General features: G+C 42.3%; 1 protein-coding gene across 3 annotated transcripts in view; it reads left to right on the top strand.

Annotated features, from left to right (window-relative positions):
* Positions 1–27,832, top strand: part of agap3 (ArfGAP with GTPase domain, ankyrin repeat and PH domain 3) — a 259,851-nt gene that overhangs the window by 82,887 nt on the left and 149,132 nt on the right. For all 3 annotated transcript variants that reach the window (XR_013845012.1, XM_080033721.1, XM_080033720.1), the window contains exons 13-17: positions 5,076–5,231; positions 16,012–16,166; positions 16,662–16,752; positions 17,316–17,538; positions 26,849–27,104. Coding sequence is in view for 2 of the 3 variants with exons in the window: in XM_080033721.1 (XP_079889847.1) it covers positions 5,076–5,231; positions 16,012–16,166; positions 16,662–16,752; positions 17,316–17,538; positions 26,849–27,104 (881 nt within the window). In the remaining variant the exon portion in view is untranslated. The remainder of the gene's footprint in view (positions 1–5,075; positions 5,232–16,011; positions 16,167–16,661; positions 16,753–17,315; positions 17,539–26,848; positions 27,105–27,832) is intronic.

The raw sequence follows: 27,832 nt of genomic DNA, 5'->3' as shown, positions 1-27,832 counted from the left end.
AACTTGATTTAGAATGCGGCCATCTTATCTTTCATCCTAACGTGCCTTTCGATTATCAATAGTGGGTGTTCCACGGTGAAGGGTGCTCATGTTTTGCCATTTGAATTGACGTGAACCGAGCCCAATCACTCCATTATCCTTGGTGAAGGTTGCAGGTTAACATAAAATGTGATTCTGAGATGCAAAAACAGCAGATTGATGATTCACTGGCGAAATGAATGCATCTTAGCCATGGTAACCATTTCCATATTATTTAAAGAATGTCCTCATTTGTAAACCTATTGAGTGGAGGCCTAAAGCAGAGTAAGTAACGTCTCTTGAATATTGAGCGCAGATTTTTGATTAAATCCCGGACCAATTTCTTTCCATTGCTTGCATTCATAAAGACAGCCATTCTTAAGGCTTGTTTAGATGCCACTCTCTCCATGGCACAGCTCAATCTTTAGGTCCTGAATTAAAAGCAAGAGGCTCAAACAGACATCTGGGCAACGTGACAGGGCTCGCTGATGAAAGTAACTGAAGTCACGGTCAAAGTGTGAGTGATGTCAAATTTCGAGTGGCAAACGATTACTGCAGCTCATTGCTCTTAGTGGGTAAAGATTCAATCATTTATTCAGTAGTGTCCTATCGCTTTGAGATTGAGATGTCAATCAACTGGTTCACAGTGCTAAAAAATATATAATAAGTGAAATGATGCCTAAACCTTTCTCAACTGAAGAATGTTACATATAAGAATTTTACATTGTCAAAATATAATTTCTTATTATATGATTTAAATAACGGAAAAATTACAGTATTTGTCAACTAGAAGTCAGTTGGTCACAGACCAACTTGTTGATTTTCTTCATCGAACGTTACATTCAAATGTACAGTATATTTTCCAAATGCCAAATGTTGGCCTGACATAAAAAGCAACGGCAAACATAACGTTAGGCTCTTGGAAATAATAATTCATATTAAGATAATCCGGAAATTAATCCACGCTGAGAATAATTGTGAGATTCAGCCATAGTGTAAAAAGAAATTAGCTTTATTACAGAATATAATTATAGCATATTCATAATTCAGCACTAACTACAACATTATTGTCTCTGTGTTGCACACCCATTGTCCTCTGTGAAACCATTTTCCTCTGTCTTTCTTTCTTTTACATACATGTATGCAACTCTGTTCTGCTATATGCAAATTTATATATAAGTGCCTTTTTTTCTAAGTTTGCATATCAGGACACAGGTAGTTAATGTACAGATAGCCTTTTCCTGTGGCACCGTGTTCTATACCTTGGCCTCCTGATTCGAGGGTGATAGCATGCGGGGCGTTTGATTTCTGCGCTAGGCCGTAATGAAGTTTGACATTTAGTTTGGAGAGAGCAGCAGAGCGCGATCAGGCCTTGATTAGTACGCTCTAATTGAGGATAATAAGAGGGAGGCGGTGATTGTTTCTAATTTTTGCCATTAATTGCAGCCGTTGGCTTTGATTGAGGACAGACAGGGCTGCCATGTCAAGGGCCTGGCGGAATCATAGTGCTCCTCACCCGGAGCCTCTTGAATAACAATGAAATGAATCCCCCACCCCTCCTCTACACACCACCCCTCTACCTCTCTCTCACCCCTTTCTCATTCATTCTCAGTGTGGCGTTGGAAAAGGCAGGAAGCTGTTAGCAGCCCCCTCTTTGTCTCACCCACCGCCTCCATCCTGAAGCATGTTTAAACTGTCATCTCGGCGGTGGGAGTGTAATACACTGTAATCACAGGTTAGGCTCATACCTATTCTGCTGCCCAGGTGATCTTGGCTGAGTGGGGAAAGCGACTCCTGATCCCCAGTGTGCTTCATTACCCAGCTTGGCCCTGATGGCCCTCATACACTCCAACAGCTAGCTAATATGGCCACAGCGAAACGCAACGCAAAATCAGTCCGATTCAAACTTCATAATACGCAATTTAAGAAAAATAATCTACCCGCGATGCATAGTATAGAGTTGTGAACCCATTCAAGGCAGGAGGCTGACGGTGCTTTGATATTATTGCTCTGTGACGTATACTGTAGTTGTATCCATTTCTTGCCCTTATACCGTCATGTTATAGAATACTAAATTGATGTGCAAACAAAGGGAGTAGGTGTATCACTCTATGTGTTTTCACGTGCTGGATGTAGCAGGGCCGGGGTCATTTTCCACAACATTAGGGGCCGAAATTGATAATTAGAGGTGTTTATGACACTTTGGGGGCCCCTGAGGGGCAGCCCTCCCCTTTAACCTCAAGCGACATTAAACAAATGCTCGCTGTCACGTCAGAGGCAGGTTGGAGCACAAGTCTTCCACCCGCCATACGGAGCTGTGCTGGCGGGACAGACGCTGGGATGAGGGAGGGGGGGGGGGGGGGGCACATGGAGGACCCCTGTGCCCCCAGCTGTCTGAGCCAGCTAATGACTCGTCTCAGGGGGGCTGTTGTAAGAGAGCAGGGAAATTGAAACAGACGCCTCGACTAGGAGCTGCTACATGTGTGGCTGCGTGCTGCCATTCAAAAAGCACCAGAGAGCCCTAATGTATGTAGTCCAGCACGAGCCTCAGTGTTATGTTTATTAATGTGATGCTGGCACATAATCACTATTATTATAGTAACAATGTTTCTATTTCTTTTAGAATACTAACACTACTTCTAAGAATGCTTCCCCTCCCATCTTGTAACAATTTAAAGATACCGGTAGTTTTTACAAATTTCTTAATTTTTCCCAGCAATGACATTTCTTCTTTGTATCAACTCATCTCTAAACAGACATAACAATGTGCATCTCAGGTGTTGCCTCCTATATTTTGCCCACGCTCAAACAATGCATCCCCGGGCCTCCGCTTCCCCCCCACACACACACACACGTTAGCATCTCCAATACCCCGCTGAGCCCATCTTCCTCCTCTCAAGACAGCCCCATCTCCCTAAAGGTAATGACCGAATTAGGCCTAATGTTGTACACTGGCTAATGGCACAGCGCTGCACATTATAGCATGTGCAACTGGCAACGACAACAGCAATAATCCCTGAGCCCCCTTGTCCTCCTGCACTCCACCCCTGGGGCTGGGACGGTGCACAGGGAAATGAATGGAGTTTGCCACACTACAATGAGCTTTTGATGGGAGACAATGGAGGAGGCTGCCAGCACCACACAGGGTGGTAAGAGGGGAGCAATATGGGGCCCATCTAGCAGCCCCCCCTCCCTGTTTCCCCCGGGCCCCTGGCCCCCGCTCTCCAGATTCATAATGGCATCCGGAGGGGGAAAGAAGGGAAAGTGATGTCAAATGTCAGGAAATCAGAAAGATGGCAAGCTGACATCCCCCTCCTATCGTCCTATCCCTCCTATCCCTTTGCCCAACGGTAGCACAGGTTAATATCACATTTATAAAATCACTTACAAGAAACAAAGCCGGCTCTTAGCCCCCTGTCACTCTCAGACGGTCATATAGAGAGCTTTGCCGCGGGCTAACTTAGGTTACCATTTGTTCACTGATGGCCCCATACCTGTCCGTCACTATTTCTAAAGCCGGAGCCACGCAGTTACTTTTAGAGCTCTTAAAGCCACTTCCAACTCATGCTGCTTTAGAAACATTTAAGGATGTGACAAGTCTGCCTCAACTTTGAATGAAGTTTTAAATAAAACTTGTTGATGATTATGTCATTTCACAATGACTAGTGGATTCAACATTTGATGAAAATTAGTACATAACTTTTTTGACTGAAAATTGAAGCCGTCAGCTTTGATTATTTTTAAGGAATAGTTTTGCTTTTTTTAAATATCTCTGTGTATTTTAAAGTGTACTCATGTAACACATTGAGTGCTTTTTTGTTCACAGTAATACATTACTTTCTTAATGCTGGACTTGCAGTTTCAGCCGAGAGCAATCATGCAATTAATAGTGGACTAATTAACAGTCCTCATTAAGCTCATCAAAATCTTCACCGACTTAATGCTACAGTACTCTGCCAGAGCAATTACAAGTTGATACTTCAGCGAGTAATTTTTATTTTCACGGACCAAACAAGCGCTCCGAGACCCAGCTGAAGAAGTGGTCTCGGTGCGCTACCAAACGCACTCTGCTGCAGTTCGTTTGTGGTGTGAATTTTGACGGACTCGATCCGACCCAAATGCAGGAAGCACTGTGCCTTATCTTTCTCTTCTTTTCGCCGTCAGCTTGTTATTAGGCTAATTGTTGTTGTCACAATTGTTGAAGGAGAGAGAGCGTCTCTCGCACAGTCCCAACATGTTCACGCTGCACTTTGCATGAAGTGTGTGTTTTTATTTTGCTTCCCATGTTATTGGGACCATCCATACTATCCCAGTGTCAGTTCGGAGCTGAGCCGCGCCGAACTGACCCTATTCTTCAATTATTTTTAACCCCATATTATATCAAACTGTAGATCATCCAGTAGTGCACCCCCTATCCCCCTTCCGCTCTCTAAACGTAAATGACTTGCAGTCTAGCCTACAGACTTTAGTGACGCACAGTTGTTATTTGTTGATGGCACAAAATAAACACAATCGTATATACTATATCCATGATTGTTAACAATTTCGCAGTTTTCACTTAGTTCCTCCTGCTTCTTTCCACCCCAGAATGTCTGTCCAATGAATGAATGACCTCAGCACATGTGTGGTTTTGCTTCGTAATGCTGGTTCACTTGCAAAAAAGGGCAATATGAAAATGGACTACACCAAACAAAGAAAATCTAAATTCTATTTGCTCTGGACCAAAGCGAGTGAACTAGTGGACTTTCCCATTGTGAATACAGTAGAAGCTACAGTATGTTGTAAAATCTTAGTTATGTTTTTGAGCGCTGTTTTTTAACACGGTTCCCTGGTATATCGGCCTTAACATTTTAAATGTTTGGAAAACTTATTTGGTCGGTCTAATTTGGTGTTTTGATATCACTGAGCAAAGATGGTGGAGTTTACCGAGTTAGTATGGAACTGTAGACAATCCAGCTAAGGCTGTGTCTGTGAAACTTAAACCTCAGAATCAAACCATCCTATCTATTTTACATAAAAGGTAATGATTTATTTTTTTACTGTTTTTGTTTTCGCAGCAAATGGAATGAGTGATCCTGCGAATTCCACCTTGGGCAGCGCCACGAGTCCTAAACTTGAGCCCCCTCCTTCGCCACACGCCAACCGCAAGAAACACAGGCGGAAAAAGAGCACGGGCATCACCAAGCCAGACGGCTTATCTGCGGGCAATGAAGGTACACAGTCGCAATGCTACAGCTTTGAAATGACAAATATGTGCCTAACTGGCAATCATTTACAGACCAACCAACACATTAGAACTGTGTGGATCACAGAGGAGACTGTAAGATTCCTCAAATGAATACATGAATGAAAGAATATATCCATGACGTTTTCAACTTTGTTTTTCACCATTTGAGATTTGACTGGTTAAATGGCACCTGGCTGAAAATTAGAGGGTAGTGGGTTCATTTAGGTTAAATGTAGAATAGTGCGAGTATAAAAAAAGGAGTTTAAACACACCTGAATGCATCTGTTTTCCTTTATTTATAAGTTCCTATGTACAGTATCTCACAAAAGTGAGTACACCCCTCACATTTCTTCAAATATTTCATTATATCTTTCCATGCGACAACACTGAATAAATGACACTTTGATACAATGTTAAGTCGTCAGTGTACAGCTTGTATAACAGTGTAAATTTACTGTACCCTCAAAATAACTCGACACACAGCCATTAATGTCTAAACTGCTGGCAACAAAAGTGAGTACACCCCTAAGAAAAAATTTCCAAATTGGGCCCAAAGTGTCAATATTTTGTGTGGCCACCATTATTTTCCAGCACTGCCTTAACCCTCTTGGGCATGGAGATCACCAGAGCTTCACAGGTTGCAACTGGAATCCTCTTCTACCCATTTATGACAGCATCACGGAGCTGGTGGATATTAGAGTCCTTGCACTCCTCCATCTCCCGTTTGAGGATGCCCCAAAGATGCTCAATAGGGTTTAAGACTGGAGACATGCTTGGCCAGTCCATAACCTTTACCCTCAGCTTCTTTAGCAAGCCAGTGGTCGTTAGGAGGTGTGTTTGGGGTCGTTATCATGTTGCAGTACTGCCCTGCGGCCCAGTTTATGAAGGGAGGGGATCATGCTCTGCTTCAGTATGGCACAGTACATGTTAGAATTCAATGAACTGTAGATCCCCAGTGCTGGCAGCACTCATGCAGCCCCAGACCATGACACTCCAACCACCATGCTTGACTCTAGGCAAGACACACTTGTCTGTGTACTCCTCACCTGGTTGCCGCTCCACACTCTTAACACCATCTGAACCAAATAAATGTACTTTGGTCTCATCAGACCACAGGACATGGTTGCAGTAATCCATGTCCGTAGTCTGTTTGTCTTCAGCAAACTTTTTGTGGGGTTTATTGTGCATCATCTTTAGAATAGGCTTCCTTCTGGGATGACAGCCATGCAGACCAGTATGATGCAGAGTGTGGCGTATGGTCTGAGCACTGACAGGTTGACCCCCCACCCCTTCAAGCCCTTCAGCAATGCTGGCAGTATTCATAGGCCTATTGTCCAAAGCCAACCTCTGTGTACGACGCTGACCACGTGCACTCAACCTTCGTAAACTGGGCCGCAGGGTGGTATTGGAACATGATAACGACCCCAAACACGCCTCCAAACGACCACTGGCTTGCTAAAGAAGCTGAGGGTAAAGGTTATGGACTGGCCAAGCATGTCTCCAGACCTAAACCCTATTGAGCATCTTTGGGTCATCCTCAAACGGAAGGTGGAGGAGCGCAAGGTCTTTAATATCCACCAGCTCCGTGATGCTGTCATAAATGGGTGGAAGAGGGTTCCAGTTGCAACCTGTGAAGCTCTGGTGATCTCCATGCCCAAGAGGGTTAAGGCAGTGCTGGAAAATAATGGTGGCCACACAAAATATTTACACTTTGGGCCCAATTTGTAAATTTTTTCTTAGGGGTGTACTCACTTTTGTTGCCAGCAGTTTAGACATTAATGGCTGTGTGTCGAGTTATTTTGAGGGGACAGTAAATTTACACTGTTATACAAGCTGTACACTGACTACTTTACATTGTATCAAAGTGTAATTTCTTCAGTGTTGTCCCATGACAAGATATAAAGAAAAATGTGAAGAAATGTGAGGGGTGTACTCACTTTTGTGAGATACTGTATGTTCAGCACAGAGGACTAAAACCTATGAATCTTTCAGCAACTGTTTGCTGTTGTTACGCCAGTGGAGATGCCTTAACCCTAAACATTAGACCCTCAAATTCCCAATGGGCAGGAGAAAGGAAGAGGTTGATGAAATGTTTTATATCAAAGAAGTCATGTGCCCTTCCTAAGCAGGCAAAAAGTGGAGTTCATTTTCAGACTGCAGCACAATAGGACTGCCAATACCAAAAAAACAAAATATTTAAAGAAAATGTGTCATGTTATTGTCTATGCATTTACCCATTTGTTATTAAAATGAAAATATTACCTTTGCCAGTCATAAAGCAGCCACACACAGACTCAACTTCTCAAAATGATAAAAAAAAAAATCCTCCAGTCTTTCTAAAATTAATGTTTAAAAAAGAAGAAAAAAAAAGTTGTTTGTAACCTTATGTATTCCGATTGAATGTGCCTTTAAAGCACATAAAGGTGCATAGTTTTGAACCCCTCCCCCCCTTCCTTTATATAGTGCACCCTATACAGCCCCCATTTTTTTAACCGGAGTGTGAATGGCCTGAACCCCAGAAGCCGTGGCCCGTCCACAGCAGGGGAGTGGCAGTCGGCTCTCCACCCAATTAATAACGATTCTCTGGCCCAATGATGAATGGAGAACCCTAATTGCATGGCATTGTGAAAACACTGGGATGCATTTCAGAGGCCATAAAACTGATGTCACCGGAGCGGGATGATCAATCAACAAGATTGATACGCTGGATAACAACAACAATGGCATTGACGCCTCCTAAATGGGGCAAGGCATTTATAATCATTATACTTTTTTATCATGGTCTATGACAGCTTCTCCTTAAAAGTCTGAATGGCTCTGATGACCACATTGTCGTTGGGAGTGAACATCATTTGCCCTCTCGGAGATAAGTGGTGTGAGATAAGCTGAGCAGTTTTTGTTGTCATGAGTAGTGTGTGTGTCTTCAAGTCAGGATGCCGGTGGAAGTTGATCTCGGATTGGATCATTTTCGGTCACTCAGAGTTCCTATGCATGCACAGAAGCCATTAGCAGCACATTGTTAAGGTGTCCTGTCCGTAACTTCTGTTTTATTTGACATTACTTAGCTCTTAATGACACTAACCCTACTCGATCATATCTCACTGATAAATGCCAAACCGGGAATAATTGGAGTCGCATAACTCCTGGACTTCTTTGGGAGGAAAATCTAAAGACTAATCGCGACCGGAGGAGGCAGATTTCTGAATGTTTCTCACGTCATCCAACACGCACATTGTTTTGCATCTCTCTCATGCTTCTCTGCTAAGGTTTTCTATTAGCATCACCTTGTCTGTTCTGCTGAATGCTCTGGGATACAGACGCATCGCCTCAATATTGGATTCGCCCAAGTCTAGGGAGGTGGGGTGTGGGGGGGATGGTATGAGTGGTGTCTCTTGTTGAAAGGACAGAAGGGAACTGAGAAAGAAAGAAAGAAAGAAAGAAGAAAGGGGAGGGGAAAGGAGAGGAGAGGTGGGATCCTTGAATACATTGCCATCAGTTTATCTCATTTACGGGGCAATCAGAATGCGTGCAAGGCAGGCTGAAATTGAATTTTAGTAGTTGTGAAGCATCATAAATCAAAATAGTGCAAGCGTCTTAAGGTGAGGAATCATTTTGGTCAACGCGGGACGTGTGGGATGCAGGAAAACTGTTGCCGTGCCATCACTTCCAAATATACTTCTACAGTACTTCTACGAGACTCTTCTACATGGCTGCTGAAGTGAAACCAGAACACCTTAGACGTAGTTTTGCGACTTAAGTTTATTACTATGATTATAAAGGGGTACATGTTGCGGACAGTAAGAGCACGGACATATTATCTCTTAAAATAAACTTTTCTATTGGCTATTATTTCAAATAAATGTAAAGCTAAATTTATAACTAAGCGTTTTTATGCCCGTATTTTAGGATTATGTATGAATTCTCTGTTACATGTATGGCGCTACACTTCCACCAAGGATATATGCACAACGGACACAGTCTCTAATATCCTATGCACTGTCAGAGCTGTGTGCTGTAATGAACTTCTCATGTGCTTAAAGAATGATGCAGGATGCATGGCGAGACAACTGACAGCCCCGTAATGTGTTTCCCAGCAGCCGCCCGGCGACGAGCTTTCTCGGTGTGTCGCTCGCCATAAAACCCACTGGAAAATCGATGGCCGATAAAGAGTTGTGTTCAGGGGGAGCCCCCTCTGATTAATGCAGACTGTCAGGGAGCATCATTAATGTATTTCTCTTTTAAAGAAAGTGTATCAAATGCTCATTGTTTTGGGTTGGTGTTTCTTTTTTTTTTAGCTTTTTTCAATGTGAGCAGAAAAGACAGGTGCAGGAACGGAGAGAATGGTTAACTTCAGGATTCATTCAGTTTTATGGATGAAGACATTAACTTGTTCTAAGGTCACAGAAATCACGGTGACACTAGAGCCAAGTGTTGGCCTGAATGCTTGTAATGTAAAGAAGGTGTTTATTTGTGTCCCTGTCACAGCGTTTGATTTAAAGCAATTTTATAGACCAAATCACATAAAGTTTTGCCGGCATTTCTGCACATTTTCAGCATAATTGCAACTGGCCCTACAGCTCTAAATGAAAATGACAGAGAAAAGTAGTTACTAGTACTGCAGGACATCAACCCTTTAATGCTGCAGAGCACTGTGAAGGAGTCGATTAATTTTAATTTTGGTGATTAACATATTTAAAATTTACTCAAATATATGTCCAATTGGTAAAGAACCACTCATCATGGAAATTCAATAATGGATTTTATACATTGTTTTTTTTTACAATTTTAAATGTATTGAATATAAATTGTTTGAAGGGATTTGTCTACTGAATCAGCTGTGTAGAGAAAGTGGAGGGTGCTAATGTTGACTGACTTTCAGACCTTTTGGAAACTCTTAACTAATGTGCTCAATAGGACTTGTAAGTAGAAGGAACACTGGTCGAATGGGACTAAATATTTCACACAAAAACACATACACATTTACATGTTTCTAAAGATACAGTATATGGTGCATACGGATTCATGCAGGTAGAATCAACTGCAACAACTTTGCTGATCTACCGATATCATTTTAAATGAAACCAAGAATATGAAGAATATAACAAAAATGTGCAAATAAGCGAAAGTTGAACAGCAGTTGGGCTTCATTCAATAGAAAACCAGCCTGTTTGGGCAAAGAGTCTTCTTCAGGGTTACAAAAGATGGAAGCTGTTGGAAAAGATCACTTAGCACTGGATCCAGCTGGGGAGCATCATACACAAAATAATGATACTCACTGGGATATATGGTTAGTTACCAGTAAATGAACAATGAGAAATTTGGAAGAATTAGCTACATTAACAGAATCGGCCATGTTATGTTCTTAAAGTTAACATCACTTTGCAAAATCAAAACCAGTTTACAGTGATGTTGAATTGTAATGTAGATAATGTACACCAACCTTAACTAACAACAGTCTTAAAGGTGGAGAGATTATCTTACACTGGTAGTTTAACTAGCTATCAGATATTTCTGTTCGTAAATTTTTTTATTTGTTTTTGTTTTCCTCCTGCCCCCCTTCATGACCTTTGACGGTCTTAAACTATATGAATTATTCAGATTTAGATCGGACCTGTCTCGTTGTTTCCGACTTTTTCTCCAGATTTACTTGAACAAGGAATTACACTGAATGTTAAGTTGCATCGACTGTGTGGATAATAGAGAATATGTTCTTCAGTTACGTATTGTCAGTCCAACTTAATCCAGTATCCTTTTGTCCTGCACCTTGGTAAAGTAAGGGTTGATATCCTCTGGAGTCCAGCTGAGGATTAGGAAATGGAGGTTTAACTGCCTGTGCTAATGGTGGGTGTTTATCTCAATACTTTGTTTTGTCACTCCCCGACTTGCTCTCATTTCCGAAAGCTGTCCCTGGAGCCTCCACTCTTGTAATGGCTTAGCTTTCCCGAGCGCCACAGTATGGAAGGAAAGGAATAACAAGATTCTCATTTGGGGCTCCATACACACTGCCCACAGATACATGTATAATTGGACCGGTTCTCATTCTGCTCCGTTGTTAAATGCACTAGCTATTAGGGTAGTGGTATTGGGCGCTGATTTCATGTGTTAGTTTATTGTTGGAAGGTGTGTTCTGCTCTCCTTGTTTGTTTGAGCACGTCCGTGTAAAAGTGTGTGTGTGTTGTGTGTGTGTGAGTGTGTCAGATAGATAAAAGAGTGTGCTCTATCTCTTCCTCCCTCCCCGTTCTCCTCTTCTTTCTGATTTTGGTCGTGGTTCCCCTGGGGCCCCTGTCGCAGTAATGGCCTGCTCCTGATTGCTCTGATACAGGTTAGGAATATTGGCTTTAATGATGTGTAAAATGAGCAAGCAGTGCCTGTGACATTTACAGATGGCACCGCCTTGCCCTGTTCTTCCCAACTGCTCGTTAATTCACGGGAACGGCGAGCACTTCTTTAAGTGACTGCCTGATGCATGTGTGTACGACGCGAGACACACAACACATCGCGCACACCAAAACAAATAGCTCACCTCGTGCACCTCTGCACCTTGTCACCATTCCAGCCGAGCGTTCACACAAATGGATGAAGAGGAGAAGGAGTCCTCAAGGCTAAGAGCTGTTTGCTAAGTCGTTTCCAAGGGAGTCTTTCCCACCGGTCTCCAGAGGTCTTCGAAAAAGGCTTAGACACAATAAACGCTGCTTTGCCATATAGACAGCACAGCTGGGCTCAGAACTGAACCCCCTGGGGTGCCAATCTGGTCCACAGGTCCTCTGCGGTGCATCTGCTGCACATACACAGCCATAGAGGAATCGCCGTCCTGAGGTCACCCTCTTTTCTGTCTGGTTCCACTTTGACTTTCAGGTCAAACAAAACACCTTTTTGGAGTCATAAAAATGTGCCAACTAAACCGGATATTTTGATGACAACAAGTCAGTGTTGGGAGAAGTAGCCGGATCCTTTAAATAAATGTAAAAAAAAAATAGAAGTACAAGTACTGCGATATCAAAACTAAAAAAACGAATCTGCTTTCATTTTTTGGTAACTTTGCTTTTTGGAAAGTAGTTGGTAAGTTGTCCTCTTTGTGACTTGAACAGTTTTTTGTTTTAGTTTTTTACCATTTAACATTAAAATGAAACTATGTAACAATGTTTAAAGGTAAAATCACTCTTGGGTAGAACTCAAAATAACTCACCAACATGTCAATAAAAGGAGATTACGAGCTAAAATGGGTTGGGAACTATTGATTTAATCCTTTACAAATTTATTTTATAAGCTTGTCATATGTTTATGTGAAATTCTAATATGAAAACTAGCCCCTGACTATAGTTTTCAGATAAATGTGATGTTAAATGGACAAATTGTTTTAAGAAGATGCATAAAATAAATATGTCTACTGTCTATTTTTGTATCTTCAAACACTCTTTTATTATTGGCTGAAGTGTTTCCGCTAACAGCCATGAAGTATCTGATACAAATAATCTGTAACTGAGCGGTTACCCAACAGTTTTATGATCCATGTAAATGTGGACCAAGGTGTGAGTCTTTATCTGTTCCTTCCCTCTTTCCTCTTTGTTGTATCTCCGTGGCCATTACACTCTAATTTCCTTTTTATTATGCCATGTTAATTAAGGAAAATCATATTTTGCTCATTCTTCACAGTTGGCTCCTCCATTGGCTTTAAATTGTGTTCTTCCCTGTCCGCCCACTGGCAGAGCTGCGTTAATTTATTTCTAATTGGCAAGACCTTGTTGATGGTAAGCTTGCAGATAGATTTGGTCAGGGGGTTAATGTTCATGTTAATGTGTCGAGGTGATCGCTCCTCCTCTAGCCATGTGCTAACCAGTAACTATTGAGTAATAACAGAAGTGCTAATGGCCCTTTTACAAGCTCATCATGGCAGGTGCCTTTTTTAAGATGGCAGCGATACCTTTGACACGTTGTTCCCGCTTTACTGTCTATGACCACTTTGACCCCGGTATCGTTCTTACATTGAGTAGAATTACTTTGGCTTACGGAGCTGAATTGCCACACTGTGGGGACGGCATTAAAAAGTAATATCTGTGCGCTGGAATTGCGCGTAATGGCAATAGCCGATTCTCACACAAAGAGTCCTGCCGCACATTGTCGTCCGCCTCTTTAGTGGCTACAGTATGTCTGTCTTGGATGTGCATTACTATGCATGGAGTATTAGATTTGTTTTGCCTTGTATACTCATCAGTTTAAGAAACCGGCCATCCGTTGCTTTTTTAATCTCCATAATGAAAGTGTTTTAATGCCTCCAATTTACTGCCTGGGCAGCCAACAGAATAATTAGCTTTGTTCAGGTTTTTGTAAAAGATGAAAACACAAAGTACAGCAACATTCAAGTCCGGTAACCACAGATTCTAATCAAATCCATTTGTTATTGTACTGGTGTAATATTGAAAATTAAATTTTTTATTTTTTAATGTTTTCCAATAATAATATTTTGTCTTTTATTCAGCTCTTTAGATCTGAATCCCCTCCAGTGTTTATATGCCACTCTGGCATAACGTCTTTTTCACTTTAAGACCAAAGAAAGAGACTTCCAAGTCTTTTATTGATTCCCTGTGACCCGTGGTCGATCTCACAAACTAAATCAGATAATTGAACGCGGTGTCGAGCTAATTGGATTATCGCTTTCCCCCTGAAGAGATGGCGACCTCCGCGGCAGCTCAGGGATTGCTACATTAGTGGCGTCCGTCAGCCCTGTGCCCGTTCAATGACAGATGTGTGTCTCGCACCAAGGAGGGTGAATTGATTATTAAATAGAAAGTGTAGTTATTTTCTTTGATTAGAGGATTTGTCTGACACTCTTATCATCATTAGATTGCCATCATTCCATAACTCCAACAGAGGTAATTTAATATTTCACATCTTCTCACCGATCAAATGTCAGACATTAGCAGGATGAATATATTTTGTACGTTAGAAACATTTTTCTTTTTGATGCGACTTCTTTCAATGATTGATTGAAGCTAAACAAGGCAAAAAGAAAAACATTTCCCTTGTGTCTGCTTGCCTCCAGTCCTCCGAACATGGTTTATGCAAATGAGATGACTATTTGCATAGACATAATTAGGTAATTACAAATCATTTGGCTATGAGCTCAAGCATGTGCACAGACCAGAGATGTTAACACGAGTCACATTGTACAGTACTGAGGTAATGAATTGCTTCCGAGCAGCAGAGGCATCATAGCATGTGTTGGAACATATGTTGTGTCAGGCCTCTCGTTGGAAGACGACAGGTGACATTTTCATAAATCTTGGTTAAACGCAAAGAGCGGGAACGCAATACTGGCATCTCACAACTTGCATACGGCCAGTTTGAAGCTACTTGGGTTTTGACAGTAGCTGACCTGTATACCAATACTAATATCAAGCATTAATAGAATCATTATTGACACTAATTTACTCCATAGTAATATAAAACCAAGGCTACACTTATTCAATAAATCCTGTCCTGAAAAAAAATATCATTTGAGAGATTAAAGGGATATGAGTTCTACTCTAAGTAACATAGTTTTGATAAACTGGATTAAATTTATAGCTAACATCTTGAAATGAATAACCTATCCCTAGCCTTGTCAAGTACGCTAAAATACAAAGTATCAAAAGGACAGTACTAGCATTGGCATTAAACGAGGATTCACCTAAGAACCCTGTTAAAATGTCAGTTAAAATGGTGTATAATATGTCACTACAATTCACAGTGACTTGGATTAGATTTTGGTGAGGAAGCGCTATTTATTTACTCAAATTGTCAAATAAAATAAATCTCAATCTGTTTTTGAGCGGATTAAAAATGAATTTATAACCACGAAAAAAAATATTTAGAAAGCCAATATCCTTTGTCTCTAGTCACTTATTGTGATTTTGTCTTCAAAAGTCATTCAGGGAAATGTGGGGATTCACAAAACTACAATTTTGGGATCAGAGCTGGGACAACCTGGTTGGTTTTGCCGACAATCGCTCCATCTGATTTTCAACAAGCACAGAATGGTCAGGCTAGATACACAATAGATAACCTAATATTCCTTTACGGTGAACGGCTGAGAGTGCCACACCAAAAGAGGAAATATAACAAAGTTCAGAGGAGGTATTTACGGCAAAACTCGTTCTTTGATAATAAGTTGTTGTTGTAAAACGTTATGTAGAAGTGAAGTATGACTCCCAAGGTGCATTTCATCAAGAAACAATCTAAATCAGCAAGCTTAAAATTCTGTTACAGACATGAGTGACAACCAGTGGATAGATGATGGAATCTTACATTCATTTACTCCTAGATTCTGGATAAAGATCTGATTTTCTCAGCAATTATAGGAGCATGTTTGGGCTTTGCTACCACTCTCTTTTTGACTTTGTAGCATTTACACTAGTAGTCCATGCAAAAACAATATCTCAGAAAATAATAAGTAGAACTAAATATTCAGTAATGTCTCCAGAAACCTCTTTTCTCTTTTCTTTCCCTATTTTGTCACGGCAAAGGTCTTTAAAATCATTTGACTCATAATCATTTGCCACATAATGGAATTTAAAATCTATCCCAGTATGTATAAATTGGGATTTTGTGGCATCATCAAACAAGGAGGTACCAAGAAATATAATTTTTGAATCTTGACAAGTTTAACAGAAGCCCATGGATGAATGGACCTCAATCACTGAGTGGCACCACTGACTTGCAGACACTTTCCAGTAATACTCTACCAGTATTTCAAGTTCTAATGTAGTGTGCACTTTTGTGTTTTCCAGAGCAAGAGGATTCCTTTGAGTTCGTCATCGTGTCGTTGACGGGTCAGACGTGGAACTTTGAGGCGTCCACGTACGAGGAGAGGGAGCTGTGGGTCCAGGCCATTGAGAGCCAGATATTTGCCAGCCTGCAGTGTTGTGAGAGCATCAAGAACAAGGTACGGCGGCAGGTCATGACACATCAAGAGATTTGGCTATTACCGTCTAATCACAGCAGCAGCATCGTCATCATCATCCTGCAATTCCGCTGCTTCATTTACATCCCCCCTCTTTTTTTTCTCTCTTCTCTCCGACCTGTATTGAGCCCTGAGCCCCCCCCTCACCCACTTCAAGCTGTCACACGCGGGAGGTTGTCAGACAGGTGCACCGCAGTGTGGGGGGGATCTCTTATTAGAACCGACAGACATCAGAGATAGAACACGGCTTGTGTCAGCATACACGAGGAGAGACGCGGCCTCATTTTCATATTCATATTTTTCCCCTCAGTCTTCTTCTTTTTTTTTGCCCCAGGACTTTGTAAAAAAAAACACATTTCCTCCCTCTCCTCGTTTGGTTGTCTATGATTCGAGGTCCAGATATAATTGTTTGCCTTCTCTTACTCTTGCAATAATTAGTTCCCGCTGACTTATTCCCTACCCTCATTTCCTTTGCAGTCTCGGTTAGGCAGCCAGAGTGATGCAATGGCCATTCAGTCCATACGAAACGTGAGGGGGAACAGCTTCTGCGTGGACTGTGATGCACCCAGTGAGTATAATTCTTTAGCAGAACAGCTGATTTGTTCATGGATAAAGGGCTTTGCATAGTAGGAAACACAGAGTTTCGTATGAACACATTCCCATTGATAGGACTTTAAGTAAAGCTTTAATCTGATGACAACAAAAAAAATACAATTCTTCTTCATTACGGCATTTCTTTCAATACAGTATTTAATTCCCAATGCCGCACAAGTAAACCTGATTGCTCTACTAAGGAAAAAATGTAATATTCTAGTTTGCAGCATTTGGGTTTGGATTTAGGTTTGCCACTTGCTTGCTTACTGCCGTTGTTGCCAGTTACTGGAGACACAAAAATCTAAACTTCGGGAATTGCATGCAGCTAAAGGTTGGATGACCAAACAGATGCAAGTATGTCTTTGTCTGATAGGCTGAAACACCTTTTATTAATCTCTCCAGGAGAGTTTACAGAAGAGAAAGAAACCCATTGTAAATCTCTGCCACTCTTGGTTTAAATGATGAAGCTGCTCTCTTTTTGCTTTCCTATTGTTTTTGATTATTTCTTCTCCCCCCCCCCCCTTCCCCCTCGTGCAGACCCAGACTGGGCCAGTTTGAACCTAGGCGCTTCCATGTGCATCGAGTGCTCGGGGATCCACAGAAACCTGGGCACCCACCTGTCTCGCGTGCGCTCCCTGGACCTGGATGACTGGCCCGTGGAGCTCAGCATGGTGATGACGGCCATCGGCAACGCCATGGCCAACAGTGTGTGGGAGGGCGCGTTGGAGGGCTACACCAAGCCGGGCAGCGACAGCACCAGGTAAGCAGCAGCAGCAGCATCCTGCATTACAAATAAAAAAAGGTGCTGGCCTAATGAAGTGCAACAGAGATTAAAGAATGTAGAAGGCAGTACCATTAGCTGCCGTTTATTAGCCACCTACATTTTCTTCCACACAGGCCGTTGAGACACCACAGAATGCTTCATAAGAAGCACCGGGGGTCCATGAATGTGTGCTGTGTGCTTAGCCGAGACGAGAGCACAGTATTTTATGTGTCAGAGCCATCAGTCCATCCTGTATGCATTGATGAGTATTGGGGGCTAAATAAATTGTGTCGAGATAATGGCTGTCAAAGATGGTTATTTAGGAGAAATATACAGACGCTAAACAGACGAGGTTTAGAGAAATAAACACAACCGCAGTTAACCACTGTTTTCCTTTTGGTTAATTTTTTTTGGCCAAATAAGTAGCTTTGCATATTTTTAATATATACCTCTTAGATAACACCTAATCCGTATACTGGCTGGCCCCAGCTCACCCCTGATGACTATCTGTTCCACTTTCCTCTGTGCGCTACCACTAGCAGATCTGGTAGGAGGATTGTTTATCTCTCTGTGACAGGTAAGACCTAGCGTCCCGGTCTGACTAATGACCTGCTGTGTGGCTGTGCAGGTAATTAAGCACACCATTACGGCTAAACTCCACCCCAAGAGCCAGGCCCCTCGGGCCCCAAAGCTGCCGTGTCACATATCCATCACACGGGGCCGGGTCATCACTCTGTCTGTCGCGGCAAAAGACTGTCTGTAGGGCCTCCCTGGTGGCATTAGACTGTTTTAACATCACAGCTTTGTAACTTTGTTCCCCGAAAGTCACACACCAATAGAGAAACAGAGCTGATTTTACTACTACTTCTGCTGCCACAGTTGTTATTCTTAAAAAATAATTCAAATAAAGTATAAATACAATCTAAAGGCTTTAACAATGATCCTGGCTAATAAGTTGAGATATAATTGATGGCACATGAAATAAGTAACAGCCTTGGTGGAGGTAGGCATTGCCTGCGTTGCTTTCTTTTTGTTCTATTGTGAGTCCAGCTAGTGCTGAAACATTTAAAGGTATAGTACAACATGCAAAATAACATATATGTATTACAAAAAGACCATCATTTATAGTATTTTTAGTGAATACTTTAGGGTTTTACACTATTGGTCGCAAAAATCAAGTAATGTAAAGATGCCACTTTATGCACCGATAAAATCTTATAGTGTAAATGCTTAATCCGTATTGAAAATATCAAGCAATATATGAATTACTAATGAAAACAACATCAGGCCTAATTGGTGTTTCAACGAGTTGATGTGATGGTATGGCTTGATTGATATTCTGTATCTGTAGGTTTTTTCAGTGCAACCAAACCGAAGCTTTTGGTATCTGAACCAATTCTTAATTTCCATGGCAAATTTGTGTGCTTTTTCAGTTTGTAAATGAAGTTTATTGCATATGAGTTTTTCATTTCACTTGCAGTCTCAGGCCTTATTCTCTCGCATCCATCCCACGCTCACCGGCCAGTAGAGAGCTGAATGATGGCCTATGGTTATTTATTGAATCGGTATCTGCTGCTAAAGTGCTCCGCTGTGGACTTGATGAAAGATTATTGATGTTGATTCCTCTCCCTACCACTGTCAGTCCCACGTCGCCTCGAGCTGGAAGCTTCTTCATTGTCTTAAAAAAATCCGATCTTAACCCGCAGCGGCTTCTCCATTAGTTTTCACTGTCAAAGAATAAATCTCATTTGCAGCATAAGTAATCTTCAGACCCCCCCCACCCCCCCACCCCCCCCCCCCCCCCCCCCGGTGGTGAATATCATACACGGCCACTGGTTGTTGAGATGCTGATGATGTACCCTTGTGGGGTAAACGGTGGTATCAAATGATTTTTGCTTTTTTTCGTGAATGATAGATTATAACCATCTTAATGGGATGTAGTTTTTTTGATTTCTTTCAACACCAAAAATCCTGCCCTGACTCTTTTTTTTTCTGCATGTGCTCCTCTTAACATGAACGCAGCACATATGAGAAGATTTTAATTGTGTCAGATGGGTGACATGTAGCAGCTTTCTGATGGCACCCAGGCAGCAGGCAGTGTGTGGCTCCTGAGTCCCGCTAAACATTAGTGACACCTAATCTAAACGATTCAGTAACTACCTGAATATCAACTCAGTGTCTGATTGAATGTCTCCTGCAACACTAGTTTTACCCCCTTGCATTTTTGAGATTTAACTTAAAAGCATTCATCCACAAGATTGGTTTAGCTTATGATATTCTGGATTCGAAAGAACACAATATATAGATTTGTCGTACGCGGAGCCACACATCAACACCGAAGATTACTGGTGTACATCAGACTGATTACAGGCATCATAATGGCAAGCATGTTTGTATCCATGCATATTAACTTATATACAGTATGTGTAACCTGTTTTTAGAACTTGTAGAAGAATGAATGGTCTCACTTTCTAATAAGGAGTCCTTTATATATTAGTAATGAATCATTAACGGTTAATACATCGTTTGCTAATGCTTTTTAGGTCAGTTATGAGCCATTGATAGTGATACATTTTGTGTTGGTTGGTGTCAGTCCTTTGCGGTTTTGAATGTTGTCAGTGCTTCAATAATGCTTATATGCTTATATTTCCTCACTTTCTAATAAACAATAGTATCAAGCCTGCAGTTCTTTAAGTTGGATACATTATTTGTTAAGGCTTTTAATCATTAAGTTTGCATTTGTATGTGTAAATATTTGAGTAAAATATTGATTTATTCATGTCCAGATTGTTTTTATCCCTTTTTCAGAAGGAAATAGTTCCAAACAGCCAAAAGGATTTTTCACAACCTGGCAACCCAAATGTTCTCTTATATATGGCTTTTTAACTTGTCTATAAACAGTTAATCATTTATAAACCATAATAAACTCATTGGTACACTGTAAAATCCATTTATAAAGGATGCATGATTTAAAAAGTGAATGTAATGGAGGCATTGGTCAGACCTGGCTAGGCTACAGTTAAATCCCGGGATGATAATTTTGTTTGAGCCATGCGACGTGGCTGATCTCTGCAGTCAGCATATTGGAGGGGAGTTGTTCTTTTAATTAGCGCCTGGGAGTCGTTGTGTTTTGCACATCACCTCTAATTGCTTGGCATGTTCGTGAAAGAAAACACCGCAGACTATTTTGACGGATACTGTAGTGGTGGGGCGGGGGGGGGGTCCACCAGTTCACTTTACCCTTATATTTTACTGGCACACACACACGCTTAGAAACACACACACACACACACACACACATGTACACAGTTCTCATTTGGGGGGAGATGTCCCGGAGCGTGGACGGATGTGGACGGCTATCCCTCACTGACGCGATGCCTCTCACTGTCACCCTCTGTAGGCTCCGTGCTCGCCCTCGGCAACAGGCAGGTAATAGCTCTGATGAGAGCCCTCCACTTTGTTTCAGAAATAATTTGCCACTCCTGCCGCCTGCAGGGGCTGCGTGGTAATAAAAATGAATCACACCGCTAACCTCTCCAAACCTGGCCCCCCGCTGCCTCTTTTTAACCCCATATGCTCCGGTTAGCGGCACGTCACTTCACCTCGTCCTCCCCAGCAAGTTTGTCTGTGCGGTGGCCATTGGATTCCTGTCCTATGATTTGTCCCACAGTGGCCCCATGTTCTTCACGTTGGTTAGTTAGCTACCACAGCTTTTGGTGGGGTTGCTCACAGGTTAGGAGTTCTGGAACGCCAACTCTCTAAAGGGCTTTTAGAATAGCCTGGCCTTGCCAGGAGGAGCCCATGGTGGAGGAAGAGTAATTAATTAAGACAAATGAATGACTGGGTCTTCCCGAGTCCTCCCTCTATCTCTCTCTCTCACGCTTTCTCTCTCTCTCTCTCTCTCTCTCTCTCTCTCTCTCTCTCTCTCTCACACACGCTTTCTCTCTCTAAATGAAACCCACAGGTCAGTAATTAGCCTTGTGTGGGAGAAGTCAGTCAGTAATTGCCCACATGCCACTGGGTTTTCAGAAGCAGGTAGACATAATAAAGGGAAAGGTGGTTTTGTTATGACGTGGTTGTCTACAAAACTATTAATCTAGTCAGTTTTAGTATGGTTGGCTTTACAGAATCATCCAAGACGGTCCCTTTTATGCGAAGGAGATTTTCAAATGTGTGCGTATACAGGGGAAACAGGCTGCATACATAAGCAGGGCATGTGTTATCGCCCCCTCAGCTTTGTATGTGAGGCGAGGGTTCAGCAGGGGTTAACAGCATGAGCATTTAAGGGTGTTAGTCTTGCTGGCACAAAAACACAGCCACTCCATCACTAGGAGTCTGACAACCTCATTAATGTCACAATATATTCAACTCATCCCCTCTGCCTGCCTACGGCACCCAGATGCTCTCCCATTGGCCTCTCTACAAGCTCCACACAACACCCTTTTCAATTCTGGTCATCTGTTCAAGTCACACTCGTAGGGAAGCAATAAAAAGTGGCGGCCATTCCACTTGTAAAAATATTTGTCTTGATTCTTTTTTTTGCAGCTGTTATTCCGAGAGAGTGGAGCATACCATGTCTACACACTGTATACCCGCTGGACCATAGGGGGGGCCTTATTTGTGGCGTTCACTGGGTTGCTCCTTCATTTCTAGCCCTTAGCAACCTTTGATGCTTTGGGGCCCAGCTTTCTGTCCCTGTTGTGTGCGCTTTTTATTTTTTTCATCACTGTCGTTTTTCCCTCTGAGCCCCCTCTCTGTCTTTCTGACACTGTCCCTCTTCCCTCGCTCCTCTTGTCTCTTCCCTCCCCTCGGTTTGTGGAAGTGAAGCTGCTTGCTGCATGGGAATCGCTCCCATACAAGTTGCCCACCCCCACTGTGAAGTCTGTTCAGGCCGGTCAAACCCCAAGACCCCAACCACCATTTCTCCCCTTCACTGCGTCTATTTGATGTGTCCGCAGTGAATTTGGATCATTCGGGGAAGAGTAGGAGGGGCCCTGGAAGAGCTTTGATTGTTTAGGAGGACTCTCAGTATGTGTTTGAAAGATGGCCCAGTGGTGGGACGGACATCCTCCTTTCCCTATGGGACCGATGCACCTTTATTGCAGGGCCGTCAGATTGGTCATTCCGCGGCTACACTACTGCTGGCTCCGCCCCCGCCGTCTCAGTTTCCCCAACCCCTTCTTATAAATCACCATTCGCCTTTGTCTTTCAAGCTTGACTAATTATCCTTGTTTGTCCCTCTTTATTTGAATTCAGTCATGTGTTCTTGACTCCGTGGGCTGGGTTTAGGAGAATCATTCCGCCATTTGCCACTTAATTAAGTCAGGGTCAGCATCCATTGCTCAACGGAGAGCTGAAAGGACAGAGCTCTAATAGAATTATAAAAGGGGCCTTTCTCTACTGTTAAGGGCTTGCCTTTATCTAGGTGGGCTCTGCCGAGGCAAATGAAAGGGGACACCAGCTCTGGACAGGAGCCCATTACCACTTTAGCATTTTGATGTTTGCCCGACAATTCTTTCAAATTAAAATCAGCGAGAGTAGAAAGTTAAAACAATGATCAGCTGTGAGATTACTTGGAATGGTGGAGGAAGATTGTGGCGAAGCGAATCATCATCATCATCATCATCAACCTTTATTTAAACAGGCAAAAATTGCTAAGAAACAATGTCTTATTTAAGCAATGGCCTGGAATGCCGCTTGTTTTTCGTAGAAAGAAACACTGGCATTTTTATTAGGAACCTTAAGCCTTCCCTCTGTCCCCTAAGCAACAGAGAAAATTAGAACAAGTATGTGCTTAAGGGTGGGGAAATTGGTGTCTGTTCGTGCTTATTCCTGTGTGTGTGTGTGTGTGTGTGTGTGTGTGTGTGTGTGTGTGTGTGTGTGTGTGTGTGTGTGTGTGTGTGTGTGTGTGTGTGTGTGTGTGTGTGTGTGTGTGTGTGTGTGTGTGTGTGTGTGTGTGTGTGTGTGTGTGTGTGTGTGTGTGTGTGTGTGTGTGTGCGTGTGCGCATGTCCGCATGTAAGAGTAAACCTCAGTTCAATTTCCTAAATATCCCCCCATGCTGTGAAAATTCACTCTCCAGTCCCTCTCCACCTCCCCTCCTACTCTGTCCTGGCGCTTTGACATGCTAAATCTGCTGATTTTATTTTTCTTCCTCCTGTGGTGAGGAAGTGTCCTTTTCAAGGTTCTCAGTTTTCCCCCTGACTGTCTAAACCCTACCTCTGTTTGGATTGTTTTTCTTTTTCAAACAAAAGACAGAGGCGGGATTACCATTTCACTTCCTTTCACACTCTGTCTTTCAAGTGGCTGCAGTTTAGGAATTTTTCCCAAAACAGCTGCCTTCACCGCTTTTGCTTTTCATTTTCCCCCCTTTTTTAAATTATTTTATTCATGTAAAAAGAAGTGTGGTTGAATTTTGGAGCTCAGCATCGGCAGTGAGCGAGGCCTTTTCCTTTGCAGGTCTTAGGGGCTGATTTCATAGCGGCGGATAACAAAGTGTCCTCAGGGCTCCTTTCTGAGATGTTGACGTCTTCTTAATGGCTCTCCTCTGCCTTTTTCTTTCACATCTCGGTGCTAACTTTCTGCCTCATTTAGCTCATATCAATTCACTGGGCTCCACAGTTTCGGCATCTCATTCATGGTCTAGCTTTGTGAAACAAACTTTGGACCACAGTTTTTAACCATGCTTGGGTTATTTATTAAGTGTTGTAGATTTACATTTTTTGGCTTTTGGATTTCAGTTTTAGAGTTTTTCTGACAAACTCTCTGGCTTTAAAAAAATAAAATAAGATCAAAATGTTTTCAAAGCGTCCACCGGAAATAAGAGGGGAGGGCAGGATGGCCCCTTCCTGTTTCTGAGAAGTCCACTGGTTCCAAAGCCAATTGATTTGCTAACAGGCTTGTCCACACATAATGACTGAGTAGGGATTGATGGAGGTCTTACACCATAAAACTCTGAGCCACTGCAATTGCCTGCCATTAGGGCTGTATTGTTGCTCACATAATACCCTCATCCTTAAGAAAAGATATTCTTATGGTTCTAGCAGGGTTAAGGGCTTTCTCCTCTGCATTTCCTGAGAGGTCAGAACAAAAATGAACCCTATATGCTTATCGACACAATAGCTTTGAGGCCATTTTCAAAATGTGGGCTAAGTTGCTTTTATGAGCTTCCGGTGGTGTTTTTTGCAGTCAATCAATCGGTGCTCGGGTGCTGATAAGGACCCGCACCTCTTCCATCACATCTTTAACTCCTGTAGTTTGGGCGGGTGCCAGGCTCCTCTGTGCAAGACGGACTGCTCTGTGAAGTGAGCCTGGCAGCTGACATATGAGTCTGAAAATGGTTGCTGTCTGCGGTAAGTTGGCAGCCTTGACACCTAGCCGCTAAGGTCGTAATAAAAGAGAGTGACTAATGTTGAACCGGTTACTATTGTTAAAAGCGCTTGTGTAATTGAAAATGAGATATTTGGGGGAGATGCGTCAGTTCACACAAAATGATTGTTTTTTTCTTTTATCTCTTCTATTTTGTTGTGCTATTTTTGGTTTTACTCGATATTCTGTATTTTTCTTTTGGTCAACAAAACCCTTGAACAGACCAAAACTGAGAGAGTCGATCTTACTCACTCAATTCAGCTTATTATTCTGTGCCAAAGACTTTCAGTGTTGTCCCAACACTATTAAAAACACATCAGTGAGCCACTCTGTTGCACTTTTTTTTTTCAATTTTCTTTGTGGACACTGTAGCCTCTCGTAAGTCTAACCCACTGCTGTAAATTCACCAGAGCTTAAAATGCGTATTCATCCACAGCTCACAATAGTCCCCAACAAATGTACACTATTTACCCCTGTTTGAGTTGTGTCTTGCAAGAACTATGGTGGCCAGCTGTTTTAACAAAATTACTTTTTATATTATAGCTATTTTTAATTAAACTATCCATCTATGGGGAAGGAAATGTGTGAAGTATTGAAAAAAGGAATAACACATAGTTCTGGTATTTGGGGATGAGATTCATTGACAACAAAAAGAATATAGTAACAGCTTTATCCAGCAAATGTCATTCTACAAAGCTAACCAAACATTTCATGTACTGTTGGTTGCTCCATTGTATCCAAGTGGAAATCTTAAAAAAAAAATACACTGTGATAAAACATAGAATTCAATCTGTGATGATCCATTGCTCGTGTTTAAAAAAAGTAACATTTTGGTAATTTAGTTGTTCTGTCCGTGTTTGTTTTGACTGTGATTATGATGGAATGGAATTGAAGTGAATGAGATTGTCGGTTTGGACTTGGCTGCCAAAGCCTTGGGCCCGTTGATAGAGCGTCCCATGAGAGACTTGTCACTCTAGCCGGCGTCCCTGCTTCAACTTATCCGTACAAACCTTCACCTTTCTGTCACTCACCCACCAATCCAAACAACAGCTTCTTTCTGATCCCCTTATCACACCAACTGACAGGGGTCACGGGGTTAGTGCCACACTGGGCATGCTCAGTCATTCACATATTGATATTGATTTTTTTATTTCTTTTTCTTATTTGGACAGTTTGTATATGGGCAGAGAATGAAATGTGGGGGGTCAAGATGAAGAGCAATAGATAGAATTCTGCTTTGGCGATAGACGTCAGAGCCTATTCTCTGCTTCATGCCAGAGTGAAGGAGCCCCACATCCCACCGTCTCTCTCTCTCTGACTGCCATTCAGCCACATCGATCTGACTCAGGGCCCAGCCACCCCAAGGGAGACTGGGGCTTTGGAGTCACACTGCCTCTTTTGTGGAGGGGAATCCGCCAGTTCAGACTGACAGGCAACAGCACTGATAAAAATATGTCCCCCTCCTTCTCGTATTGTCCGCCGCAGACATGCTGTTGAAGATATGTAACCTTTAGAAAAGCTGGCCTGGCTCTAACCGTCTTGCTGTCGACTGCAATCACTAGAAAGTGAATATTGGCCGAAGCGACGCACCCTTTGGCATTCTCTCATCTCTGCAGCCAATCTCACTCACTTATATCATTTTCCCACTGTGATAGTGGAGGCTATAGTGTGCTTTCCTTGAGCTCTAATCATTTAGAAAATGTCACTCTACACCAGTGAGTCTCTAAGGCCAATCATTGTAATATGTCCCGTGCGAGTCTTCATTCTCCCTCTCTCTTGCCACATGGCGTTTGCCTTTTTAAAATCACTGCCTTACCGAATTATGAGATATGCATTGACAATTCTTTAACTTGGGTGCTAAATTGCTGCAAGCATGTTCACCATGTTTTTCACCCCCCACCTGACCTGTAGCATCCCTGTCATTTCCACTTTTCTCTCCAGGGAGGAGAAGGAGCGCTGGATTCGAGCCAAGTACGAGCAGAAGCTGTTCCTGGTGGGGCTGCCCCAGTCGGACGTGCCCCTGGGGCAGCAGCTGCTGCGGGCGGTGGTGGAGGATGACCTAAGGTTGGTGGTGGTGCTGCTAGCCCACGGCACCAAGGAGGAGGTTAACGAGACCTACGGGGACGGAGACGGACGCACCGCTCTGCACCTCTCCTGCGCCATGGCCAACGTGGTCATCACACAGCTGCTCATCTGGGTGAGTTAGAGTTCCTTGCGACCGAACAGGAACGGTCAGAAGTGGATGAGCATTGTAATGAGAGGCAGGTAGTGTTGGGGGTTTAAATGCCTTTTTAAAGTCCCACTCCACACTGACAGGAATACATTTCAGTGGAGAAAAAAACTGAATCGTTTCTTTTTTCTTTTCTTTTTGCTGTTACACAGTAGTGCATTTTCAGATGAAAAAATATGTTGCTTGGCAGTTAATGTTTTAAAGGTGCAGTGTGTAATATGACATCATCAAGAAAGTTCTACAAAGTTCTAGAATGCAATGCTTCCTGGGTAACCCCACCCCTTTCGAATAATAACAGAAGCTACAGTGGCCTTCAAGGACAAGAACAATTCTAAATTTTAAACAATGCACCTGATGACATTCCAACTATGACACTTCCAAAATGGCGGTGACAAGGCCTTGGTCCAAAATATGCAGAAATATGGACATATATGAGACCCTTTCTAAGGGAAAAAATTATAATAAAAAAAAAAAATTCAGCTATTATGCACTAAATTAAATGTACTTATGGATATTATAATTACTTTCTACAAAATCTGCTAGGAAATAAAACCCAAAATTCTACACACTGCAGGTTTAACATCCCTACTACAGAACTTTTTGTTCATGTAATCTAATATTGTCATGTAACTGGAGGGCTTCTTCAAGAAAATATGTAGGCAAACATTTGAGTTCAAAAACTTTCAAAATGCATT

This window comes from Ammodytes marinus, assembly GCF_949987685.1.
Source record: "Ammodytes marinus genome assembly, chromosome: 9".
Classification (NCBI taxonomy): Eukaryota; Metazoa; Chordata; class Actinopteri; order Uranoscopiformes; family Ammodytidae; genus Ammodytes; species Ammodytes marinus.
Note: the sequence above shows the minus strand (reverse complement) of the source record. Positions and strands in the feature narration are given on the sequence as shown.